The sequence below is a fragment of the Cariama cristata genome, unplaced genomic scaffold (genome assembly GCF_000690535.1).
Source record: "Cariama cristata isolate BGI_N322 unplaced genomic scaffold, ASM69053v1 scaffold2598, whole genome shotgun sequence".
Classification (NCBI taxonomy): domain Eukaryota; kingdom Metazoa; phylum Chordata; class Aves; order Cariamiformes; family Cariamidae; genus Cariama; species Cariama cristata.
Window position 1 is genome coordinate 70,765 of NW_009632689.1, and position 23,946 is coordinate 94,710.

General features: G+C 39.6%; 1 protein-coding gene across 1 annotated transcript in view; it reads right to left on the minus strand.

Moving 5' to 3' along the window:
* LMO7 (LIM domain 7) overlaps positions 1-23,946 on the minus strand; it is a 95,332-nt gene that overhangs the window by 32,902 nt on the left and 38,484 nt on the right. The window contains 11 exon segments of the mRNA XM_009706457.1: positions 1,172-1,289; positions 3,563-3,592; positions 5,116-5,408; positions 5,411-5,846; positions 6,299-6,499; positions 6,751-7,041; positions 7,397-7,696; positions 8,151-8,403; positions 9,553-9,751; positions 10,239-10,352; positions 10,763-10,793. Coding sequence (XP_009704759.1) covers positions 1,172-1,289; positions 3,563-3,592; positions 5,116-5,408; positions 5,411-5,846; positions 6,299-6,499; positions 6,751-7,041; positions 7,397-7,696; positions 8,151-8,365 — 1,884 coding nt within the window. The 5' untranslated portion in view covers positions 8,366-8,403; positions 9,553-9,751; positions 10,239-10,352; positions 10,763-10,793.

The window sequence follows — 23,946 nt, forward strand, 5'->3', positions numbered from 1 at the left end:
AGGTGTCCCTGGCCACGGCAGGAGGGTTGGAACTGGATGATCTTTAAGGTACCTTCCCAACCAAATCATTCCACAATTCTATGATTTTATTTGCACGTCTGCATTGTGGCCACATTTTCATGTGTCTTCTCCCTAAATGATAAAGAGGTTCTCATATTTCCGTTAGGGTTACAGGCTCACTGCCTGTTAAAGTTAATAACTGTAATTACTGGACTACAAGTGGAAAAGTACGTGTTTTGTCCTTTTTCCCCCCTTAACATTTTCAATTTTATTCTAGAATACTTCACCCGATGACATGTAGTTGAAAACTAATGCAAAATGCCATCTGTATTTTTTGTTGTAGGCTTTAAGAGTTTCGGATTATTTTTTTTTTCCAAATCACTATGATGTTAGACTGATACATTACCTTGCGAATAAACATGCCTTAAATTCTAAATTGAAAACATACACTTCTGTATTTTCTTCATTTCTGTAAAACCACAACATGAACTGGCAACAGTCTCCATGAAATACCAGAGCTGAGTTAAGAGAAATACTGAATATTGGAACTGAGATTTCCGAGATGCATTAAACAAACAACTACGAACTTCTTGCTTGGTGCTTTGGTCTTAATTTCAGCTTCTTGTTGGTAAACATTGTCAAGCAGAGATTTCAATTAAAAAAAAAAAAGTCTTCAGATACCCTTATGATGCTGTGCAAAGCTACCACATCAGTTTACAAGCTGAGTTTAAGACAGAATTATCAGGGGACAGGAGCCTCAAGAATTTGTACAAGGAAATATTACTTCCCTCCCTTCTCTCAAAGGATCAAATACTCAGACGTCCATTCATTCCACAAAAAAAGTATTCACAAATTTCAGATAACACATGAAACTGTGCCCTAATGTTTCTTTACGTCCATAGAAATCAAGCCTGAAGGCTTTATTATAATACATACAAGTCTTATCCTGAAGCATCAATCAGATACTTATGATGATATTTAAAATAATTTCAGTTCTGCATTAAACAGACATCCCCAAAACCACTAGTAGTTGCATGAGATGGATCGTTTTAGAAGACAGCCCCGTAAATTGCTGCACACATGCCAAAGCCTGTTTTCTAAGGACACTGAAGGTAGGCAGCAACTGGCCCTTCAGTGGGATGGGTGAGGAGGGGTGAAAAAGAGTACTTACTTCTTGCCATTTTAGATCTTGTTCTTGTAACTGTTCTTTTATCCTTTGTAGCTCTTCGTAACGGATTTTGCGCAATGACTGCAGCTCCTCTGCACTGACATCATTCAAAGATTTACTCCTAGAAAGAAAAAGAGAACTTGGCTTTATCCTATCTGAGCTGTCATTTATGCAAGTGAAACCTGAGAAAGAGAGGTATTTATATTAGTACAACTGAGCGCTCTTGAGTGTTATTTTGAAAAGAGCAGGAAACACACGGGCAGCTGAACGAGCAAGGCTGGGACATGCTCTAGTGCCAGCACTCAAGTCAGTAGTTGCATATTTGAGCAAATAAAATCAGGTTAAGGGAATAAGCAGCTCTGTAGTAGCTCCATGCTGATCATCCATGTTGAGCTCCTCATACCTGACTACTATATCTCTTTATTGACCTTGCTCCTTTCTTTGACCTAAAAGGCATCCCCCTTCCTCGAGTTCAAATTCCCATTCTTTCACTTCTCTCCAGCTACAGCCCCAAAATCACCTCTTGTTCTTCCCTTCCTTAAGCTAATCATAAAATCAAGTCAGTTATTGATGCACATTTTTAAAATATAAAAGTCATTTACTGCTAAATTCTCAGTTCATGTATGTCATGGGCCCCGATAGTTTATGTAGCTCCTCCCCAAGCCTCCCTGATGCTTTCCATCCAAGTTGGGATGGCTAACACAGCCATCTTCTCATTAATTTCTTCAACATGGCTACAAGTTTCCCCCAGGAACTCCTACTCACTAGTTCCCTTTAATCTAAATTCCTCAAAGTTCACCTTTCATGCTTGTTTCCCCCTCTCTCCAATGCTATTTTCTCCCTTATTCTTTCACACTGCACTGATAAACTTAACAAGACTTCCAATTTAGGTATAGGACAAGACTCCCGCTCAGAGCTGACCACAAGCCTCTGAGACACCAAGCAAAATGCAGGTTTTTTCATCATAAGGTTCAATGCTGTAATATAGAAGGAAAGCTAGGCTTCTGGGTTTTATTTTTATTTTTTCAAAAATTCTTTTGTTTGCATTTATCCAAATAAAATCTGAATGATGGAGGGGTATAACTAAGTTCTAACAGGACTTGAAAGGGTGGCACTTCTCTGATACGATGGAAAATCAGGTTGAAAACAAAACTGATTCAGCACAGGGCCTTGCTCTAATCTGTTACATACCAAGAGAGCTCTGAACTAACAAACCAGACTCTCTCACTTCCTCCCAAGAGGCCCAACTCACTTACAATGGTAACATAAGACTTTGGACTTTGGCCTCTAGAAATAAAGGCTAGGGCATTCACTCATTATACCTGTTTGCTTGTCTATTTTCTGAATGTGAAGAATGCCAAATTTAGGAAAAAAATCCCGGTCACTATTGCAGAAACTTTTTTTTGTGCAGTTCTTTTCCTCATGTTTTTTGTGGTTAAGTTGTATCACACGTAGAAATGGGTTTGGGTGACTAAACTGTACATAAGTATCCAAATTGCTCCAGATGAGTTCAAGAAAACTTACATGACTAGGATTTCCTTTTCTTTCTCTTGAGTTTCTGTACCTTCCTGCAACAAAACAGGAAAATCTAGACCTAAATACAAAATACCCTAAGTACGGGTATATTCATATATTCATACTAAGGCACAGGATGTTAGTTTAAATTCTAATCTTAACTTCAAAATCTGACTAGTGACACGAGTATTCTGAGTCTCCCTCTCCTAAGATCTAACTTCTGAAACATCTCTTGCTTCTTCTGAAAGTGTTTAGTCATTTACCAGGTTTTGCCTCAGGGTAAAAATAACTAAGTAAATAAATAATTTTTTTAAAAATTAGAACACCATGCATAACCAAATACTTAACATGCCATCACACAGTAAGTGGAAAAATATTTCTCTTTTGAGTCACAGTACATCATAAACAACACCTAAATTCACATGGCACTAACCAGTAAGTTTACCACTGAGGATTCCATAACCCGGAGTATATCAAACAACCACAGAACATTCATCAATCCCATGTCATTAATTATTTTCAAATTCTAGTTGTACAGCTTTCAAATTCAAATATTTACTAATCTTCCTTTACATTTCTGAATGTTTTAAAGTCTAATTTAAAGACAGAACACCAAGTACTTCACTTCATCAAGAATAAAACATTAGAGCTGATTTTCCAAGTGCCTGATAACCATAACTCAGACACCCCAGATGCCAGAGAGCTTTTGCTAGATGCATAGTTTTTAGACCCTTACATTCATTACATAAATTGCCCAAGCACAGAACAAAGCAGCATGCACAAGTTGTTTTGAGCATGAGTTTTTAGCTACTGTGCATGCATAAAAACTTGCAGAGGCAAAAATAGCGTTATGATCTTTCAAGCTTTTATAAAACTTACCCTTGCTCATCAGAAAGCTTTTGAAAGAGTCTGAGAAACCAGAAAAGAAAAGATTCAGTGTCTTGATATCCATAACAACATTAACACTACCAGTACAACAGCACTCTCACTAAGAGAAGGGGAAACTGAAAGCTTGAGGACCAGCCACAGCATGGAATAGCACATAGGAGATCTGACACTAGTCAAAAAAACACATCAGGACTCACATGATGTGTAACTCGGGCAGAAAACTGACAGAACAAGGCTGCCTGCAAGTTTCCAATGCTTCCGATTTAGCGATACTGCACAAATTGAGCCTTGTATTAATTCTGCACTGCTTATTCCAATGCTGCTGAACAGCATGATGCTCAGAATATACTCATTTCAAGAAATGAAAATTAATGCCAGCTTGAGTTCCAACAAGAAGCCTGGCTCACAGAGGCTAGTTTCTTGTTACTGCAAGCATTTCTAACACTAAATGAAAGAAATACTTGGAATGGATAAGAATTAAAGGCCCTTTATAGAAGTTTAGCACATTAAGTGGAGAACCAAATTAATCCAGTGTGATTCAAGAGGATTTTAGTATTCTTGAACACGAGTATTCTATTCTATTGAATGAATTCTTAAAATGTGAAATATTTTCAAGCACTTCAGAAATATTCATCAGTGAAGCTCGCACTTTGTTAACAGTATTAAGCTTAAAAATTAAATGCAGCAACATGAAAGTATCAACTAGAACACAGAAGTGTCTTAATCACAAAGTAATGATGCACAGCTGGGAGAACTGCATCTTGCAATGCCGTATTTTCAGAGCTAAGGATACATTCGAAATCCCACTCTCTCCCAGTAAGTACAAAATCCAAAGGAGAGCTAGAAAGTAATTAAAAACAGTATTCAGTCAGAGAAGAGAAATTTTGAGTACACCAAAAAAGGATTAGGGGGAAGTATTAATCAGGACTGTATGAAAGCAGGGGGAAAATACTAGCAGAATAAAGTATGTCACAGTGGAATTTAATATTGCATGGACACACAACTTGCATGCACCATGATTTTGGGTGGGCAAAATAATACTAACATCTTTTTTCACCTCATCTAATTATCTCAAAACTGTGGCAGGACAGTTTACAAGCATTTTCAAACTTAGGTGCAAGCAAGTATATCAGAATGGCCATTTCCAGAATTTGTTGTTAAAGCACTCATGTGTTTCAGAAATGTTTTTATCAATTATACTGGGGGAAAAAAAGAAAGCATTTCTAGCCTCCATAGTCTTTTGAATAATCACTACTGTTGTTCAACCATAGAAAGAAACTTATGCAGAACTTTAAGCCTGAAGGAATGATAACATATTTTCTCTAAAATAGCAGCCTAAAACTAGAAAACGTTGTAATTTTTTTGTTGAAAATATGGTATTGCAGTCATGAGCTTCTACTCAAAGCAAATAAAAAGCTCGTCCAGGATGCCATGAACAAATAGCAGATCGGCACTCTACGAATGGTTCAGCACAAGACGATGCTTTTCTGAATGGAAAGGGTTCAACTGCACTCAAGCGCAATCCGTGCAGGACACAACCTGACCTCTCCACCATCTGCCGTTTCTTGTGTCTAACTTTGCTGGCCTCCCTGATCGCTTCCCACTTCTTCCAGTCTTCCTCACTGCATGGACCTGGGATGAAGTTTACTGGTTGGACATTGCTTCCTAGCTTCCAAGATTCAATCTTGCGGGTCAGCATATCATCCTTCTTATGGCGGGAAGATGGCGACAGCACTCTGCCATTGCTCTTTCTTTCCTCCGGTGTCGTGTTTTTTTCAAGTAAACATAGAAATTTGGATCGGATCTCCTCCGGAAGACTCCATGGATCAGGAAAGAGTAAAAAAAAAAGAGTGCTGGGTGATACTTGTCTGGAGCACCTGATAAAGGCACTTCTTTTTTCTGAGAGAGGATTTTGCGGAAAATCATGTCATCTTTTTCCAAATCTGGAATCACGGGTTGGCCCTCTCTGGGCTGCAGAATTATCTCACCCTCTAGGGGAGGCTCCTGCTCAGAGAATTTTTTTAAATACCGGGGGTCTTGAAGAACAACTTGATTCACATGGAAAGCACCAGTTTTCCGAACAAACAAGTCATCGTTCTCTAAATCTGGATACAGATACCCATTTTCTGCATCTCCTTGCTTGCATCCTGGTACAAAGGAAATATTCTTTCTACATTTTATGAGCCTAGGGCCAGAAGTAGGATCAATTTTGGTCTTCATTTCGGAAGACAAGTAGTCAGAGTATTTTTGCAGGGCCTGAAGTAACGAAAACTGACTGAAGCATATAAAACAAAAGGAGGGAAGTAAAAATATCATTAACTAGCAAGAGACAAGCAGATCACAATGTATTGCGATATAGAACTGGTTTAGCCCTGCAGTATCCCGAGCAGTACGACTACATCGCTTGGCATTCACCACCACTAACCGTAGCACAGCACACGTCAACCAATGTAAAGGTATCACGGCATACTAACCTGCTCAGAAATAACACGTTAACATGCTCACACACAAAGCCAGTAACCCTATGCAGCATGTTACGTTTTTGCATTTACATGTTTCAGAAGACCAGCAACTTACAGCTACATTTAAAACAAAACACAACAAAATAGTAATAACCAAAAAAAAAAGCACGACATCACAGGACATGGTTTAATTTCATTTAGCTGTTGCGTATTCAGCCATTTCTTTTTGATGCACTAACAGTACAGTTCATGCAGCCATATCAACCTGGGCTGATCAGAAGCCTCCAAGATTTTTCCTTCTGCAATCTGTGACAATGAGCTTCCCCCATACTCAGCAGCTGGCTTATAGTTCTGATCCCTTCTGTAACTGCTGTTCCAGTCAAAACTTGGTCTTGGTTGATTAGCAACAATGGCAGAGCTTTGTTTGTAAGCAAATTCCTCATCCTCGGAATCTGATTTCTTTCTACTGTGCAGCAGCACAAACAATGAGCAGAGGGAAAGAAAAAAAAAAAAATGAAGTGTACTCACTGAGTAAAACACACAGTGGCAACAGTGCAATGAAAAAATATTTCAATTATTTTCTCAAAAAAAAAGAGAAAACATATTCTACTGCTATACTGGCAATAAAAATGAAAAATAAAAATAAAGTCATACAACTACACTTTATTTATAGGTTTTGCACACAGGAGAGAAATAAGCACATGCATGAAAACGCACCTGAACCCTTGAATCTCTTTATACCAGGGTTTGAAAGAGGATTTCCTGATTTTTTTCCATAGCAATTCTTCTTCTGGAGTCCAAAACTTAGGAAGAAATTTGTCAAAAGCAACAACTGTATTTCCCGCTGAAGAACTTAGCTTGCGAAAATAGAGGTCATCTTTTTCAATGTTTGGGATGCCTATTTCTTCTTCCTCATCCTCATCAAAATACCCAGATAATTCTGAAGGAATGTTAACTCTCGGTTTGTTTTCCTCTTTAGTATCCAACTGCCTCTGCCTCCTCTGGTTACTGTTCAAAATACCCAATCAGTTAAGATATTTTAGGAGCAACTTGACATAAAGAATGCAAAAAGACATGCTTTTTGGCTCAGGAGTTCAACCTCATGAATGAAGCAAATTAGTTCTCATCTCCATCACTGCAGCACCAGAAATAATAAAATGTATTAAAAAAAAGTTAAATGGTTATATCAGCATCCTGTATTGCCTCTGACAAAAATATGAAGTTTGACAAAAAAGGCATAACAAATTATCAGCTGTGTTAAAATGCCGATTAGAAGGCTAACTTTATGAACTTTATGGAGTTATTTATGGACTGCAATTTAAGTAATACAATAGTTACTGGATCTTGGATTAGTATCTCTGACCTCAGTGGTTCAAGCATTGCAGCTAGTGGACCAGCTGGATAACTTTCTTGTGAGCAAGATTTAGGAGAGTCATTGCGCAACATGAAATGATGTCCAGGTGCAGCACAGCTTACAGGGCTCTTTTTGACTAAAAATCTATGTTTTGCTAAGTCATCCATAACCACGTCAGGCAGCCTTCTTTCGTCTTCTGAATCAGAGCCACTGTTATACTCATAGATCATCTGGAGGGAAGCTGGACTTGTGAGCCCACACTCTGCTCTGCTATTTTGGCAGGTAGCTACGGGATTCCTTTCACGTCCACTGAGGTTGACCAAAACAGGAACAGAATGAAGACAGTGAAGTCACGAAGGCAATCATGAAATCCAAGAACTGCCCACTAATCTTATCTGTATGCACCAAGAAGCCAGACAACTGAAATTCATCACCATATTTTGGAAGGCTTTAATAAGCAACTAAAACTGTAGGTCTATCTCTTGTGAACTTGCATTTAAGATCATTTAAATCCCCTCTATCTGAAGTCTCACCAGCCTCACAACATTACTCAAACAGCAGAAAACTAGTTATGTGGGACAAAGTAAAAAAACAAAATCAAAACAAAAAACCAACCACACCAAAACATCCCCCATTAAAATATGGAAACTCAAATACTTTACTTTGTATTGCAGCAACAGTAGCTTTTCTTAACTAATAAAGAAATAGTTTATTTAATAAGTCCTAAACCAAAGTCTGCTTTACTAAGACCACACAGCAGTACCTTGAAAATGTTCCATCTGACTCAGTGAAGACGGGACTTGCCCAGCTCCTCCTGTTGTCCTCATTTTTCTCTGTCCTCTTCTTCCTTAAAGGCGCTGGCACATACGCTGCCTGCTTGTTTTTGTTGGGTAAGAATCGATTGAAGTCAGTGGTAGGTTTCGGTTCAATCACAGAAATCCTACGGTAAGACCTGTCGTCTTTATGGGAGTCGTGCATTTTGAAAGGCAGTTCCGAGTCTGTGTCACTGTCACAACCTTAGAAGAAAGGGAAGAAAAGGGAAGGCACAAACATTATTCTCTAGACACAAGCTTCTAGCTAGAACTGGCACCAAAGTCTTCTAAAATCAGTTTAACTCCATATTCAGGATGTTTTGGCTGCAAAGTTGCTGAGCTACTGACAGGACAGCGGGAGAGGTATTTTTAGAAGTTTGTGGCAAGGCTGTGATAAGGTCCATTAAGCTGAGTTTTGTTTGCATGCCCCTGCTACATTTGTTCCATGCTTTCACTATCACTGCTCCCTGAAGGAACCAAAGCACTAACCTCTTGACTGACAATGTAAAACAGCACAGAAGATTTTAATTAAAAACATTGCTGCCACTCAAATTTACTAACCAGGACAAGTTACCAGCAAATAGTATAGCAACATGCTCATCTCACCAGATTAATGCCCAGTAGAAGCCCAGGGTATGTCACATATGTAGCATGGATACATGTTGCTTTGCTCAGATCAGAAATGCTCCATGTGGCCTCGGTCCAATGATTTTATGTTATTCACACGGAACAAAATCCGAAAGCTCACTGTTTTTATAACTTTAGTTAGACTACAAGTTTGTATTGAATTTTAAAACTGGGAGAGAAACACAGGTTAAAGTACAGCTGGAGGGATCCAGTGTCACAAACTTTCTTACTGTTACTTTCCTTTCCATGACAAACTATCAAAAGTAACAACTACTATTCAGTTTTTAATCTAGGCAGGAAAAACCCTATTGAATATTCACAAATGGAGTGAAGACACAGAGGTTTGACATAAGCACACTAGGAACAAGGCAAGAGACTTTTGCAGCTGTGGAATTTTAGGTGATCCCATCAGGATCTGAATTCTAGCAGTTTCCCTTCCTGAACTACTGGAAAATATCTTGCACGTACACACACCCTAATTCGGCAGTGAGAGCAGAAGTCCCAGCAACCCTTCCTAGGAAAATTCACGTAAGCGTTGCTTTGTTTCTACCAACCGTTAAAGGTCAATATTTGCTTAAGCAAAACGCAACTGCAGCAGTTGCAAAACTAGAGTTACCTTTCCAGCCAGCTTAAGTACCAGGCACCCGAAGTACCAGGTCCATACCTTGCCTTCTCCTACACTCGTAAGACATATGTCAACAAAAGATTTAAAAGAGGAAAACATACCTTCACTGCCACCTTTCAAGGTTATATCTGATGAAAAGCTTGTGGAGGATCTTGAACCAAGAGAGTCCAAGCTATCGAAGGAATCGTCTCTTTTATGGTTAGCTGAAGATGAAAAGGGCTCTGCCCGGTCAACGTACCAAATATCACCGTACCCACTATCCCTGCCACTTCTGTTCAGGTGGCTGGACTCTTCAAGAGCCTATAACAATAAGTTTTGAAAGGTCTTTCATGATAATCTAAGATGCAAATGCTGCTTGTGACTTTTCCCTCAAAAATTTTTAAAATGAACTTGGAGTGCACAAATGAACTTTAACAAAGACTATTGTAAACCTCTAAAAACAACATATGCAACAGCTTGGATAGGAGATTCAACACAAGGTCTTAAATTTCTCTTATTTCAGCCAAAGGGAACCAAGACAGGGCTCTTCGCAATCTACCACATCAATCAGAGAAGGTGGATTCTGAATTTCATGATTACATGGGTAGCAGAAGAATGCGTGTAAGCTAAAAATCACCCCTTTCATATGGACTTTGATAGCAAACAAAACAAACAAAACAAATGACTATGTTCTCCAAACTAAGAATAAAATTAAACCCCCAAGAGATTGTTTAGAGTTGATGCTGTAAATGTATAACAAACTACAAAATTCAGCCTATTTGTTTACTATTCTTCTTGGACTCCTTACCTTAGTCAATGCTTGCCCTAGTAATTTCTCAAATGCTTTAAGATTGAGGTACGGACCATTATAATGAGGGTTACTTTGAGCTTTTCTCCCAAGCCAGTACAATGTAATCAAAACCTACAAACAAACAAAAATAACCCCAAATACAAACTTAATTACTTTCTTCTCATACCATGTACCAGTATAAAAGAATCTCAGCATGCTGTTAGAGATGTTTTCCACAATGAATTGTAAAATCTTGTTTACAGTATTAGCTATGATCTCCATCAAAACCAATTATAGAGCGTTACGATGCACCTCATATATCTCAAGTAAGCAGATATAAGTTCTGTTTCTAATTATTACATTTATTTAGGGAAGTAAGCTGCATAGAGATCATTGTAAGATTGCATTAATATGCATCAGATAAATAAACAGTTGAAGAATAATGTAAACATGGCAGTGCCATAAACAGAGTGTTTTAAAAATATTTAATCAGAATTAGTGTGAGATTATTTCAAGAAAGCACTGAAGTAGATGTGTCTTACATTTTTCACTCTTCTGTTGGTCTCCTCTGGTCTGAAGCAGGGCAGGGAGTGAGAAAAACAAAACAAAAAGTTTTAAGATATCTGACTTAAAATTTAATTATTATTCAAGATTTAAAAGGTTTCAAGCCCAGTTATAGGTCAATATAAAATATGCAACTATGACTGTTCCAAAATAAATAAAAAAGTTTTGCTTTGAATTCATAGTTGAAACTCTGGACTATTTCAATTGTTACATATAAAGTAAAAAACCAGCTGATCTGTTATAGTTACTGATTTGAGAGGTACTCAGAAAGGCTCTGGCTCTTTTTAATTAGCTAGGGTTTTTAGTTACCAACAAAATAAAAACGGAAAACAAGCTAATGACTTTGGGAAATATAGCCTCTATTAGCCAGGAAGATCTTCAGTTCCGTATGAAAGCAGATTCACCCGTTACTTTTTCCCTGACTGTATTTTTTTTTCTAAAATACTTGCCTCACACACAGAGAATGCTTCAGCCTAGAGAGAATTTTCAGACAAAAAAAAATCAGCAGCTGATACTGCGACATCTGGAGAGAGATGTTGTAGGGCTGGAAGGAGGAGTCTGGTTTGCTTTTACATGTGTTTCTCAAAAAATACTAAATAAATATGCAATCACTGACATCAATAAACTTTTTTTTTTTTTTTTTTAAAATATATAGCCAATTTGTGGCACACCTCGGAAACACACCAATGCATGCTTGCGGTGGTCCTGTTCTCCTGCTGCTCATTTTAAGAATAAGAAGAAACTTTTCAGATGGGAGCCTCCCAAAGGCAGGGTACCACAGACTCAGTCCTCAGGTGAAAATACTCAGGTCTGGACTGCAGACAGCAGCTGAACAACACTCCCGCCCGCACTGGTAGCAGTTATCGAAGGGCAAATGGCTTACACAGAAACAACATTTCATGTGCCCCAGATGCTGCTGGTTTAGGACTGGTTCAGTGTCAAGCTTAACACATAGCACGGCAAAGGTGTTCGAACAAAAAAGCGCAGAATTAACATATGACAGCAGAAAGACCTACACAGAGCCCCATATCAGCTCAGACCAACGATGTATCAGGGAACCTATCCTGTTTCTGGCTGTCTAGGAACAAGCTAGTCAAGGGCTGCAGGGAAAACGTAGAATAAATAATTCAGGGGACAGTTATGATGACAGCAAAATGATGACAGGACCTGGTCAGCGTAGCTGGTGCTCCGCATGGAAATACAATATTTGACGCAACGTGACAAGTGGCAGGGACACAGACCGTCCCTCCTCCTCTTTCTTCCTAGTTTGAGCATGTCTGCTCCCACTTGGTACAATTGCAATTCCCTTGCCCATCCGCACACCATAAAGAAATCAGGCTGCCAGGAACACAAAGTCCTGAAATGGATCCGACCTACACAATCCTTACCTGCAGCTTCCTTAATATCACATGCCAGAGACGCTACTGGCTTTGTAGTCAGTGACCTCTTTCTTATGGATAAGGAGGAACTCTCCTCCTTTAATGTGAAACATTTACACTATTTTTTTTAAAAGCCCTTCTGAAACACATTGTTGTTCTTTTTTCACTGGAGACTGTTTGTGAGGGGCAGAATTATTCTTCCTTTTCTTCTGTACATGGATTTCTTTTCCAATGTCCATGCTGCAGGACACATCACGGCTGTGACTTAATGTGCTGACGAGAGACAGGTTGGTTTCCCAAGCAGAGGACTGAAAATTTTTCTTGTGGTGGTGTGTATCAACATTACACTTCCCATACTCAATGGAGAGCATTTTAAGGGTTTACATTCTTTAGCTTCAAGGTCTAAAAGCCTTTCATTAGCAGAATTTCTGCTGTTATTCGCAATTATAAAAGGGGAGGCCATGCATGCCCTTGCTAAGGATGCTTTAAAGTTTGCTTCCAAACTTCACTCCAGCAAGGAGTGAAAAAAACTCTGCCCTTAGTCAGATGAAGCCCATATCCAACAGGTTGCCAGCCTTCATGTAGAGCAAAGCTACATGACTGAACATGATGATGTCCACTTCTACTTTCCATGAGGATCATTTAGATCAACTATTTGCAACAGGAGCAACATTCAGCTGTCTTTATATTTCAATGTATTTTCTGTACTAGAATAACCATAAATACACCAGGCCTATGTACTTGTGCTATAAACAACACAAAACTTAGGACATTCAGGTAAACCAATGAGCACAGCTGCAACCCAAAATGCAGGCAGGGAGATACTTGACAAACGGTGCTCCATTCACATTTGCTCAGGTAACAAAGGAAGCAAACGGACAAGTTGTTTACTCTTCGTGAGCAAAACTTCTTCATCTGCATTACCACTCTCCTTCTCTGAGCTACACCTATTGGCCTCTAAGCCCTTTCAGCAACTAGTCCTGATAGACATAGTCTGAGCAGAAGAAAAAACAAAACAACGAAACCCCTGCTAACCTAGAACAATCACTTCCTCATTTATATAGACATATCTTAATGATTCGATGGTGCTTAACCAAGGAAAAGAAGGAGGATTCTGGATGATCAATGTGCTATCCTAGAATCTGTGCAAAACATAGGTATAAAAATTTCTGTCAAAAAAAATCATGAATAAAGAAGCAATGCTATTATCTTACTGTAAGGCCTTAAAAGTAATTCGTCACCTACAAACTTCAGAGCTGCTTCTTCTCCGAGGCATGCAACTTGCAGAAGACGCAGTTTGGATCCACTTGCTAACATTCTCCAAGTGAAAGAAGAGCCTTTTATATTTACAACCTGGCCAAGCTCATGATGCACATATGAGCTTATGTGCACAAGCCACTGGCCAGTTACTCTCCAGTACATTGCATTTAAAATGGCTGGGTAAATACCTATCGGATAGAATTGTGATACAACTGAAGAGCTGTTAAGACGAATTACTTTTTTCCTGTAAGCATCAAAATAAAAAAAGCAAGATTTTCACTCAATTGCAGTAAATGAAAACACAAAATGAAATAATTAAATAGAAGTTATGTTTCATGAAGTGTTACCAAAATGTAAATACTACACAGTACTATGCAAAGAATTCAATTAGGGTCTTTTGTACAGCCCTGAACAACTACAGCTCATAGCAGGGGACAAGACAGAGGCTCCAACCTCAACTACAGTAAGTTCTTTGCTGTTGTGAGAGGAGGCATGACCCTACCTTCTCTGACAACCTGTTGATACTCAGGTTCTCACCTGCTCTAACCTCTGCTCTCCTTCGCAGGTCTGGTTCTAAATACACAGTGCTGAAACACGCAGTTTCTCACACTGTATTTGAAGAAATCAGTGACAAGATGGAGTGCAAGAACTTCAGCAATGCAGCCTTTAAGCTTTTTAAACACTCCTGGACAATTATCACCTTATTTTGAACGTAAGTCTATAGCATTGAAGTGCATACATCGCATTGCTTGTAGAGACATTTGTCCTACGAAAGCTATTCTAGGAACTGAAGGGGTAACTCGCTTGCTGAAGTATCTTCATCAACGCAAATAAACGTCAATCCTACATTGGGCAACTGTGAAAGAAGTCTGATTTTTAATGTTTTCATCCAAAACTGTCCTAGAGCCCAGTTGGTGCAGACTATATTCTTTATGAAAATATTATTATGTGTAACCTAATTTCTGGCTTGAACAAATGAATGCCCTTACACTGAAAGTTATAAAGCAGGCTGCTGCTTTGCTCAGGAGGGCACAGCCAAGGCTGCATCTTAAAAACAATCTGCTGAAAGAAGTGGGTTTCTCTCCCAATGACAATGCAACATCACTTACTAGAAGTACAACTTCTAATTCACAAAGCGTGAACCGTAGCTGTTGGCAGTGGCTTCAATAAAAGTTTATGTACAACTTCAAGATTAGCCATCCTGAAAAATATCTAACAAATGCAGCATGAAAGTCTAAAGGCCATGAGATAACAATTAGTGGGAGCTGTTATAATAATTATGAAGCACAACTGCACTATTTCAAGTTGAAAACCAATACAAAATGATGTGAAATAACCACCCATGGAGAAATAATACCTTCTGTATAAATTATCTCATCTGCGTCAATACCTTAGCAAACAGAAAAAAGACAAATGGGACAGAAATAGCTCTCACTTGTTAGTAGGTGATAAGCTCAGAGACCAAATACCTCCATTACATCTGAACAGAACACATATTCACAGACATCACTTATACCTAGCCAGCACGGACCCACAGATGTTTCTCTAATGAGGACCACTCTACAACAAAAAACCAAAGTGACATGGCAGGTCAGCAGGCTGAGCCATAGCTCAAGGAATTTATTCTCAGCTCTGCAGTTTGCTCAAGGTTAAAGAGCAAAATTAGTCACCAAGTCCCTCGCCTGACAATACAAAGGCTTTGGCAGCAGCTCTAGCTTAAGGATTTCCTGGTCTCCCTTCCCCTTCCAGCCGCTCCTGCTTGCTACCCCTGTGGTTATGCCAACACGACTCTGAATCACACTGTGGTTCCATGCTGTGCATCAGGACCAGAGGGCTGTACCTGTTTCTTTCTTTGGGTTTTTCCTAATACACATTTTCAAACCCCAAAATTAACTCATTTATCTGTTTTATAGCATGCTCGTACAAGCAACTTCATCAGCACCACTGCAGAGGCAATGCATTGCTGCCAAATTAACTCATTTATCTGTTTTGTAGCACGCTCGTACAAGCAACTTCATAAGCACCACTGCAGAGGCAATGCATTGCTGCAGAGGAGTGGGCAGGGGGCTGGTTGGAGACCCTGCTCCACACATCAGCACCGTGACAGTCCCCACATGCCGAAACCTCGGCCACAGGCGCTCTGTGCTTCCCCTTCATCTGCTGACGCTTACCTTTGAGGAGTGAGGAAAGCTTGCTAATATTATTTTAATGCACTTGGAGGTAATTCAAAAATAAAATAAAAAAAACATGGTACAGGACGGTCATATACCTTACAGTAGCTAGCAGACCACAGTACTTTAAGAAATCATGAACTAGACTTTAACCAATTATATCCATTGGCAACGCTGACACTTACACATACACCCCTCCAGTGACTCCTTACAAAAGAGCAGGTCATTTTAAGCAGCTATGTTTAGGCTGACTTACTTTAAGACTTTTAACAAATATACCCCATAGTTTGGATTTTGTTTTCCTGACACATTTTACAGTTTGGTTCCCCCACATCCTAACACATACTAAATTACAGAAACTACCAATTCATTATGTTAAATCTACTTTGACACTTCATTTGGTTATTTTCCAGGGCTATCATCAATGTGGAGCTCAAGACCAAATCCAAGATACCAAGAAGTCAGAGCGATATTCTGGAAGATGATTTTACAGCATCTCATTCAGAAAGTGTGGCTTTCTGAGGGTCTGTTTCTCGTGTAGAAACATAATTGCAGTATAGATATCAATCTACAATTTAAAAAAAAAAAAGCAAGCTAGATCAGAGAATCCCCCTCCCCTAAATGACAGTTATCTGCTCAGACGAGGCCACATGGTCATGTCCAAAGAGATAAGACAAATCCAAATCCATTTACGGGGAGAAAGAAGGGACAGAGACACTCCCACTGACAGAAAGGAATGTGCCAGTGACAAATGCACTCTGCCCAGTGCCAAACCCTTCCCTTGGTGACGAATACTCCAGAAGCCCCAACAGCTGCCAAAGTTATCTGTTTTAAATCCCTTCCTCTGCACTACAGATGTCATGAAGAACACAGGACTTGAACAGATTTCTGTTTAAAAAGAAGTATCGGTGCTCTCCCTTTGAAATTCCATCCACCAAGGGAGTTCTACCTCCCATATGCCATTTGAAGGACTCGGAAGGGCCATGCCCTGGCCTGGGAGCCGGAGCAGATCAGCAGACTGCAGAAGCAGCCCACTCCTGAGCTCCTCGCCAAGCTCCAGGCGCTCTAGCCCAACACCGACCAGCTTCACTTACGCTTCTGAAGAGGATGTCGGAGGGTCTGAAAGATTCTCCACCCCCGCCTAGGTATGCTGCGCAGGAGACGAATGCTGGCTGTCCAACTAGCAGCAGGCTAGTGCTAAATTTCAACCTCTCTGGCCACCTACTCAACTGCTATTAATATTGCTGTTATCGGATCTCACTGAATTCCCACGTGCTGCTGAGAATAGAAAGGCTCCAGTGGAAGATTGGGCTGCTGCATGGGTACAGGAACATGAGGACATTCCTCCAGCACTTGGATTCTTAGTGAACTGATACTCAACCCCAAGAGCCGCAGTTCACTGTCGAGATTGCTGGAAATAAAACAGTCAGATTATGGCCGCAGCGTTCAGGAACAGCTTTTGGAAACACACCTTTGTATTTGACTATAAAAAGCATGTGTATTTCCCATAGCAACATATCCACCAGACCCAACGCCACTTACATCGTAACAGCACACAGGGTCAGGTATAAAATGATGCAGAATGCGTTTCTCCATGCCCCTACAATACCACCGGCTGGCAGCAAGATGCTCTGTGATCCCTGATGACCAAGCAGCCTGTCCCCACCCCACCCTCACCCACCAACGGAGAGGCTGAGGGGTGGAGAAGAGATGTCCAAGAGGGCAAAGGCAGAGAGAGAACGCAGCCAGCCAACACCCTCCATGGGAACGTGTCTCCGTCCATTGCCTCAGAGCCTGTCCTCTCACACCGCCTCTTGAGCATGGCATTTCCTTGCTGATCTCACCCATTATGCTTCCACGCTATTCTTAAGTCCCTTATCAAAACAAAAACAGGTACTTCTAGAAATGTGCATCAGCCCCAGCAAGTCACCAGGCACTAACATTATCCGTTTCCTCACGCTCCTTTCCGACCCCTCCCTGGGTGGTCCATCTCTGCCAGCTTCCTCATACCCCAGTCTAATCTAGAGGTTCTCCCAAAGAGAAAACTAACATTCAGGATAGTGTAGGGCAGAAGGTATACCTGTTGAGTAAAAAATAAAAATAACCCCCCTAAAACCACCCCCAGAAGAACAAGCCTATGCAGAGGAGCCTGGCTGACACCCTGAGCCACTCCTTGGCTCTCGTCCCAGGGCTGTGTGCAGGGGAAGAGGGATGGCGCATTGCTGCAGCAATAACTTGCAGAGAAAGAGGAGACTGATAGGATCCTGCAGCTTCCTCCTCAAATATTAAGCTATATTAAAGAAAATCTAAAAGTATTTATAATAATTAGTGTAGCTTTGTTGACTGGTCCCTTTTTGTGTCTTTTTCTTACCCCATTCCTAAAAAACCCTAAGAGTCAGCAGCTTCATTAACTGCAGGTAATTAAATCGGCTATTTCTTCTATTGTTTTGTTTGTTTGTTTCTTTTTTCCAGGGCAAATCTAGAATTTTTCCCCAGTCTATACTGGTTACTTTAAATTCCAGGTCTAGACTGGTACCTATGTAAAAATAAATAGCGAGTATTTTATTCCTGAAACCTACCAGTCACATGCCATTTACTTTGGTCAAGAGAACACTCATTAACTTTTATGAGAAATGATGGAGACTCTGCACAAAGAATTAGAAGTTGTGGAGCTGTCTCCAAGCTCACACGGAGTGTTAGGACTTCTCAAAGGAAATCAAACAGTTTGTTCACATTCAAGAGGACGGTTGAATTTCAGAGGTGAAAGTAATTGTTTTTAAAGTAAAAAACACTTTAAAATACATAGCAATTTAAATAGATTAATAGATAGCTATCATATCACTACTTATACACTCTATAGATTTTTATAACTTATAAAGTATTGGTCTTTAGCACTTGGAGCATATTATGTTGCTGAATCTCCCCTTCTTTTACCTCCCTGCTGCCTTTTTTTTTTTTTTTTTAACTTGTACATAATGCAGTTGACCCTTGCACTAGAGTTATACTAAATGTTACCACTTCTAGATTTTCCTTCCTTATACATCCACAAAATTTTGAGATTTTACACTATATCCTCCCGCGAAATAGCAGACTCGAGCTCATCCTGTTGATTATCATCTACGTTAATCTCTCTTTAGTTTTGAAGATCCTTTACCTTCATTCCCAACCCCCACCCCACCCCCCCAAACTGGACCATACTGTGTAAATTTTGTAGATTAATTTGAAGAGAAGTCCATATGGGGAGCACACAATTATGCTAGCATTCTTTCCAAAAGGAATAGCTGGTTTATCTGAGGAGTCACTCCGGAAAATAAGTACTGAGATAGGCAATTCAGTGCAAGCCTGTAAGTTTTTAGAAATATATACAGAAACACATGAAGGTGCAGCTGTTAACTAGCACAGAGGTAGTTCAACAACATTTTACAAAAAATATTCTGTATAAAGTATATTATTTGCTTTAGCTTAGCTACAGCAACCATGGCAACTCAGAGCTGGCATTTTTTCAAGACAATACCAAAATCTACTTTCTCTATTGCCTGATGCTTCTTTGCCATTATTGAAACAAGTATTTCCAAAATTGTCGTCCTTTTTACTCCCACTCTTACACCTAATTGAAGTATTTCAACATACCCTCTTCCCACAGGTAGGTACCAAGAGGTAATTTTGTAGAATAGCCCTCAAAACTGACCCATTTATTCCCTCTAAGCATCGCCCAGACACCTCTGCAGCAACTCCGGGTATGGATAAAACAGTTACTGCAAGGTAAGTTAGGGTAAAAAATTTTCCATCTACCAACTACTCCATAGCAACTGCCAGTGCGTGCTCTCTTACCCTCAACTCCTAGGATTAATACAATTGTTCAATTTGGATAAAGCATTCAGAGGTGGTTCCTTGCGAAGAGCTAGGATTTGGCAGGTTATACAACTTTGCTTGCTGGGAGAGAGAAAGAAATTTTTACAGCCTCTATAACCAGAGAGGCAAAAAAATCCCCAAAACCCTCAAACCTCCTGCATTCAATCTCCTCCCTTGGTCCCTGCCCAGGGAAAGATTTGGTAAATGTACTCCTTTGTTAACTCTGTGTCAATCAAACAGGTGGTGATGTACAAGTGCCTTGTGTATAAGCAAAACATTACCACAGCTTATAACACTCAATAGCGAGGTTTATTTAATTTCTCAGCGTGTGCAAAAAAAGATTTAAAAAAATATAACTCAAGTCTATACTGTATAATTTATACCAAGTATTTGGCAATGAACATATGCACTGATAAAGAAAAAAAGATGACTGACAGTAACTTACATAGACTATTGCTATGTTCACGCCTATGCTAACATCAAGTTTCACCAGCCCAAATAGGTATCTTCTTGGTTGGTGCTATCGTAACGCACACACAGCAAACAATTCAGCACAGAGGTGACTCACAGGGTTAACAGCAGAAACTACAGATGCCCTATCCATGGCCCGTGAGTGGGAAATAATCCAGATTTCAGTCCACTCCAGTCACCACCTCTTCAGGGAAGCCAAGACCCATAAATGTCAGGTATACGCATGAGGATGGATATATCCTCCTGAGAGTAGTCAGACCCCCTGCACTTTAGGGGTACGTGGGACATGCAGCACCTGGGAGTCACTTCACAGATTTCTGATGGCTCACTTCTTCCCCTACAGCAATTCCAATATAGTCCTGGCCAAACTATTGTACAGGAGGACAGAGAACTGGGGCAGTGTCTACCCCAGCCCCTCTTTCCATCCTCAACTTCTGTCATATTATTGAAGAACAAATGCCTTGGCAATTTAAAGGAGGAGTACTAAAAAGCACAGCTTTTGGGCAAGTGTCATAGAGCTAGGATTTTGGAAAGAATTTAGATTTATTTATAGAGATGGACAGAGTGAAGATGACAAAATGGAGGTATAAGGTAAGTGCAGTTTATTCCACGATAAAGCTTTTGGAAACAAGTTAAAGTGATATTGGAATTTGTCCTTAAGTAGAAATAAATCACTACTGCATGACTGCATCATTTAGTTTAGTCTCTACATTTGGTATAAAAGCTTTAAAGGACTACTGGGTTTTCTCAGTAATATTTTGGCAAAATATTTCACAAGCAAATAAGAAGCACTGAAGAAATTATAATGCTTCCTGTTGAAATTTTGCCATGTTTTCTCTATGTTTCTTTGGGTTACCGTAGCAACACAGAGCACAACATCATCACTCATCACAAAGAGTACAAAAGTATGAAACACAGACTGAACTTGACTTCTCTCTATTGAAGTCAGCTCTCTATTAACTTAGGTTGACGCATATATGCGCAAAAGAAGTGAGGTGCACAGATGCAACTGAATTTTATTATTTCCTATGTTTTCCTGATCTGCCTTCATTTGTGAAGACATATTTAGAGCCAGTAAACAGCACTTTAAATAATGCAGAGTCAAATGTTAATCTATTCACCCTTATCAGAAAAGACTACTGAAAGAGGATGGATTCCCTTGAGCCAGCTCTCCCAGAAGACATGGTGTGAAACAGCAACACAATTTAAAACAAAAAACAAGATACAAAACCCACGTAAATTCACAAGTGTACTACTCTTAGCAAAAATGTACCCTTTTGATTTGGGGAACAGATAAGATCTAAGATGAACCGACATTATTTTCTATATCTGCTACAATTCTCACTTCTCATCCTCAGCTCCTTGCACGTAAGGGAGCTCCTTAAAGATGTAACTATTCTTACTCGGGTTCCTTACAGCTTCAGGTTTATTTCTGTAACACCTAAAATGACTAAATTCAATTTGTTGCTATCAATATTACTGGATAAGTATTAGCTTTTTATTAGCATTTTTTGGGAAAAAAGAACTTGTCCACCCCAGTGGACAACAGTGCTTTAAGGCTACTTAGAGCAGCCAAGTCAGAGGGTATTTTTAAACATTTGCTTAAAACATTAAGCTTTTTGTGCAAGGTTTTCTGGCCAAGTTTTTAATGTTGGAAAAATGAATGCTTCTTTACTGCAAAGTGAGAGAATGGGTAGAAGTCCAAATACTTGCTTTGCCAGAATGTTAGAAAGCCTGTGTGGGAGGCAAAAAGCTGGGGCAGGGGGAGAAGAAAAGTTAAGCTAGTCTGACCATATACCTCTGAAGTTGGAGAATTTACATCAGTTCTGAGCATCCCAACCTACTGAAACCAAATGTGCTATTAGTCACTTGAGAGTTTCTGTTGTAAAGTTAGAAGAGTCTGAGAATAAAAACTTGAACAAAATTAATGATATGGGAAAACAATCCCAGCCAGGGAACTATACATGATCTCACACCTCTCTTTCACTGGTACTCATGAAGTATGTAATTTGTACCACAAAACTGATGACTGAGGGGGAAAAAAAGTTTAATACATCAATTAAGACACCACCAAAACGCTCCAACAGGCTATTACAACTAAGTCTGGTGGTAGCGAGAGAGTGGAACAAAACGATCCGATTCTGCTCCAAGTGAGGCCATGGCAATATTCCCAACATCTTTAATGAGTGCATGAGTAAATGCTAAATTAGGAATCTTCCTTCTCACACGAAACAAGATACTATATGCACCAACTCTTGGAAACTACAGTTAGCCATCTGCAGAATTTCACCAACTGCCTGGCCAGATTAAGCACTGGAGAGGTAGGCTCCTTAAAACACACATGGTGGTTGTAAGCTATCCTTCCCAGAAGTCAATAAAACTGCAGAGCCAGGATAATGCAAAAGTAAACCTTTAGCTCTAGAAGAGGCTATTCTACAAATCCTTTCCCCAACAATCCCCATCATTTCTACACAAAGACCAGGCAATCATTTTGACCCAGATAAGGTTAACAGAAACCTTGAGACTCTCATCTAGAAATCCACAGCTTCTGAAGACTAAGGGTCTCTTGAAAAAACAGTGAATGGCAATTATTATTGCATTTAATCCTTGCAAAGATTAAATCAAACTAATGTTTAAACTGCAAAGTATGCCAATGCCAAACCAGGACACAATGGCACCAAGTTTGCTACGAGGCTCAGCTTCATAAGGGACAGTATGCATGCTGCATCAGCGACTGCTAAATCCCAACATGCTACCTTGGAAATGTCTATGGAAGCAACCCTTTTGATCTTAAGTTTTTAGCCCTATTTGATTCAGAAATCCCAACAGTGCTGTCACTATATTCACTGTTTTACAATTCAATGGAAAGCCAAGACCTTATCATTCCCCAATTAAGACTGATAATCTAGACAGGATGAGAAATGCAAAGGCAGTTTGATAAAACTAATCAAATGTTTCTCCTCTTGATTATAGTTACTTCTAATGTAGCCCACCTGAAACAAACTACAATTGGGGAAGAATCACACAGGAAGCCCTCTCGGAGGTCTAATCACCAATGTGCACATTGCAACAGTGAGACTCAGAATAACTTCCAAGGTCTCCTCTCCTCCTTTTCACCTCCAGGCTAACAGGGCTACGAGAAGAAACTCCCTCCGTGCAATGGAGAAATAACTAGTAGCATCCTCCAATGAGGAGAGGATAAATCAGTCTCTGCTGATGCTTTACAAATAGGTTGTCAAACTGCAGCAAAACTCAGTTGCTGCTTGACAGGAAGGCAACCATCATAAAGTACAGAAGAAAAGAACAGCATGGAAATACCTTCACCCTTTGACCCACAGATAGCATACGTGGGAGATAACCTTGAGCACTATCATTACGCTTGGTTGCCAGATGGCAAACTGTTGACCACACTATCCACAGAACACTGAAAGCTTTTTCCCCACATACTTTTACTTTCTTGCTGCATAGTATTAGACAGGTGGAGAAAGCCAAGAAAAAAATAGGTGGAGTGCTCTTAACATATTATCCTCTCTACATTTCAGTGTAGATGCAGTTAGTGTCCCAATGAACCTGATAGAGTATAAATTTTTAAAATAAATTTAATAAAAGTCACTGTTCCAGATTTTTTTTACCAAGTGAAGGTACAAAGACATGCAACAGTCTTCATCATCAAGGAAATACATTTATGGCAAAGTAGTACAGTGTACAAGTTTTCTAAGATACTCAAAAATAGCTTATACTGCAGTGTAAGTTATGCAAGCCTCATCTTTAATAACATAAATCAGTACTATCAAAAACAGCTCATGATATAACAAATCAGCCATCTGTTTGATGCTAATGTATTGGAAGACACTGGTTCAGAAACACTGCAGTAGTCAAATATTTATTGCTCAAAGAGAAAGAAGATTCATGTGAAGTCTTCTGCCACATCGCATTTAAAGCTCTTTGCTTGGAAAACAGCACACTGAGTACATGTAAAAGTATGCACCCCAAAATTTTTTTCAGGTAGGAAAGAATCTGTGGAAACTT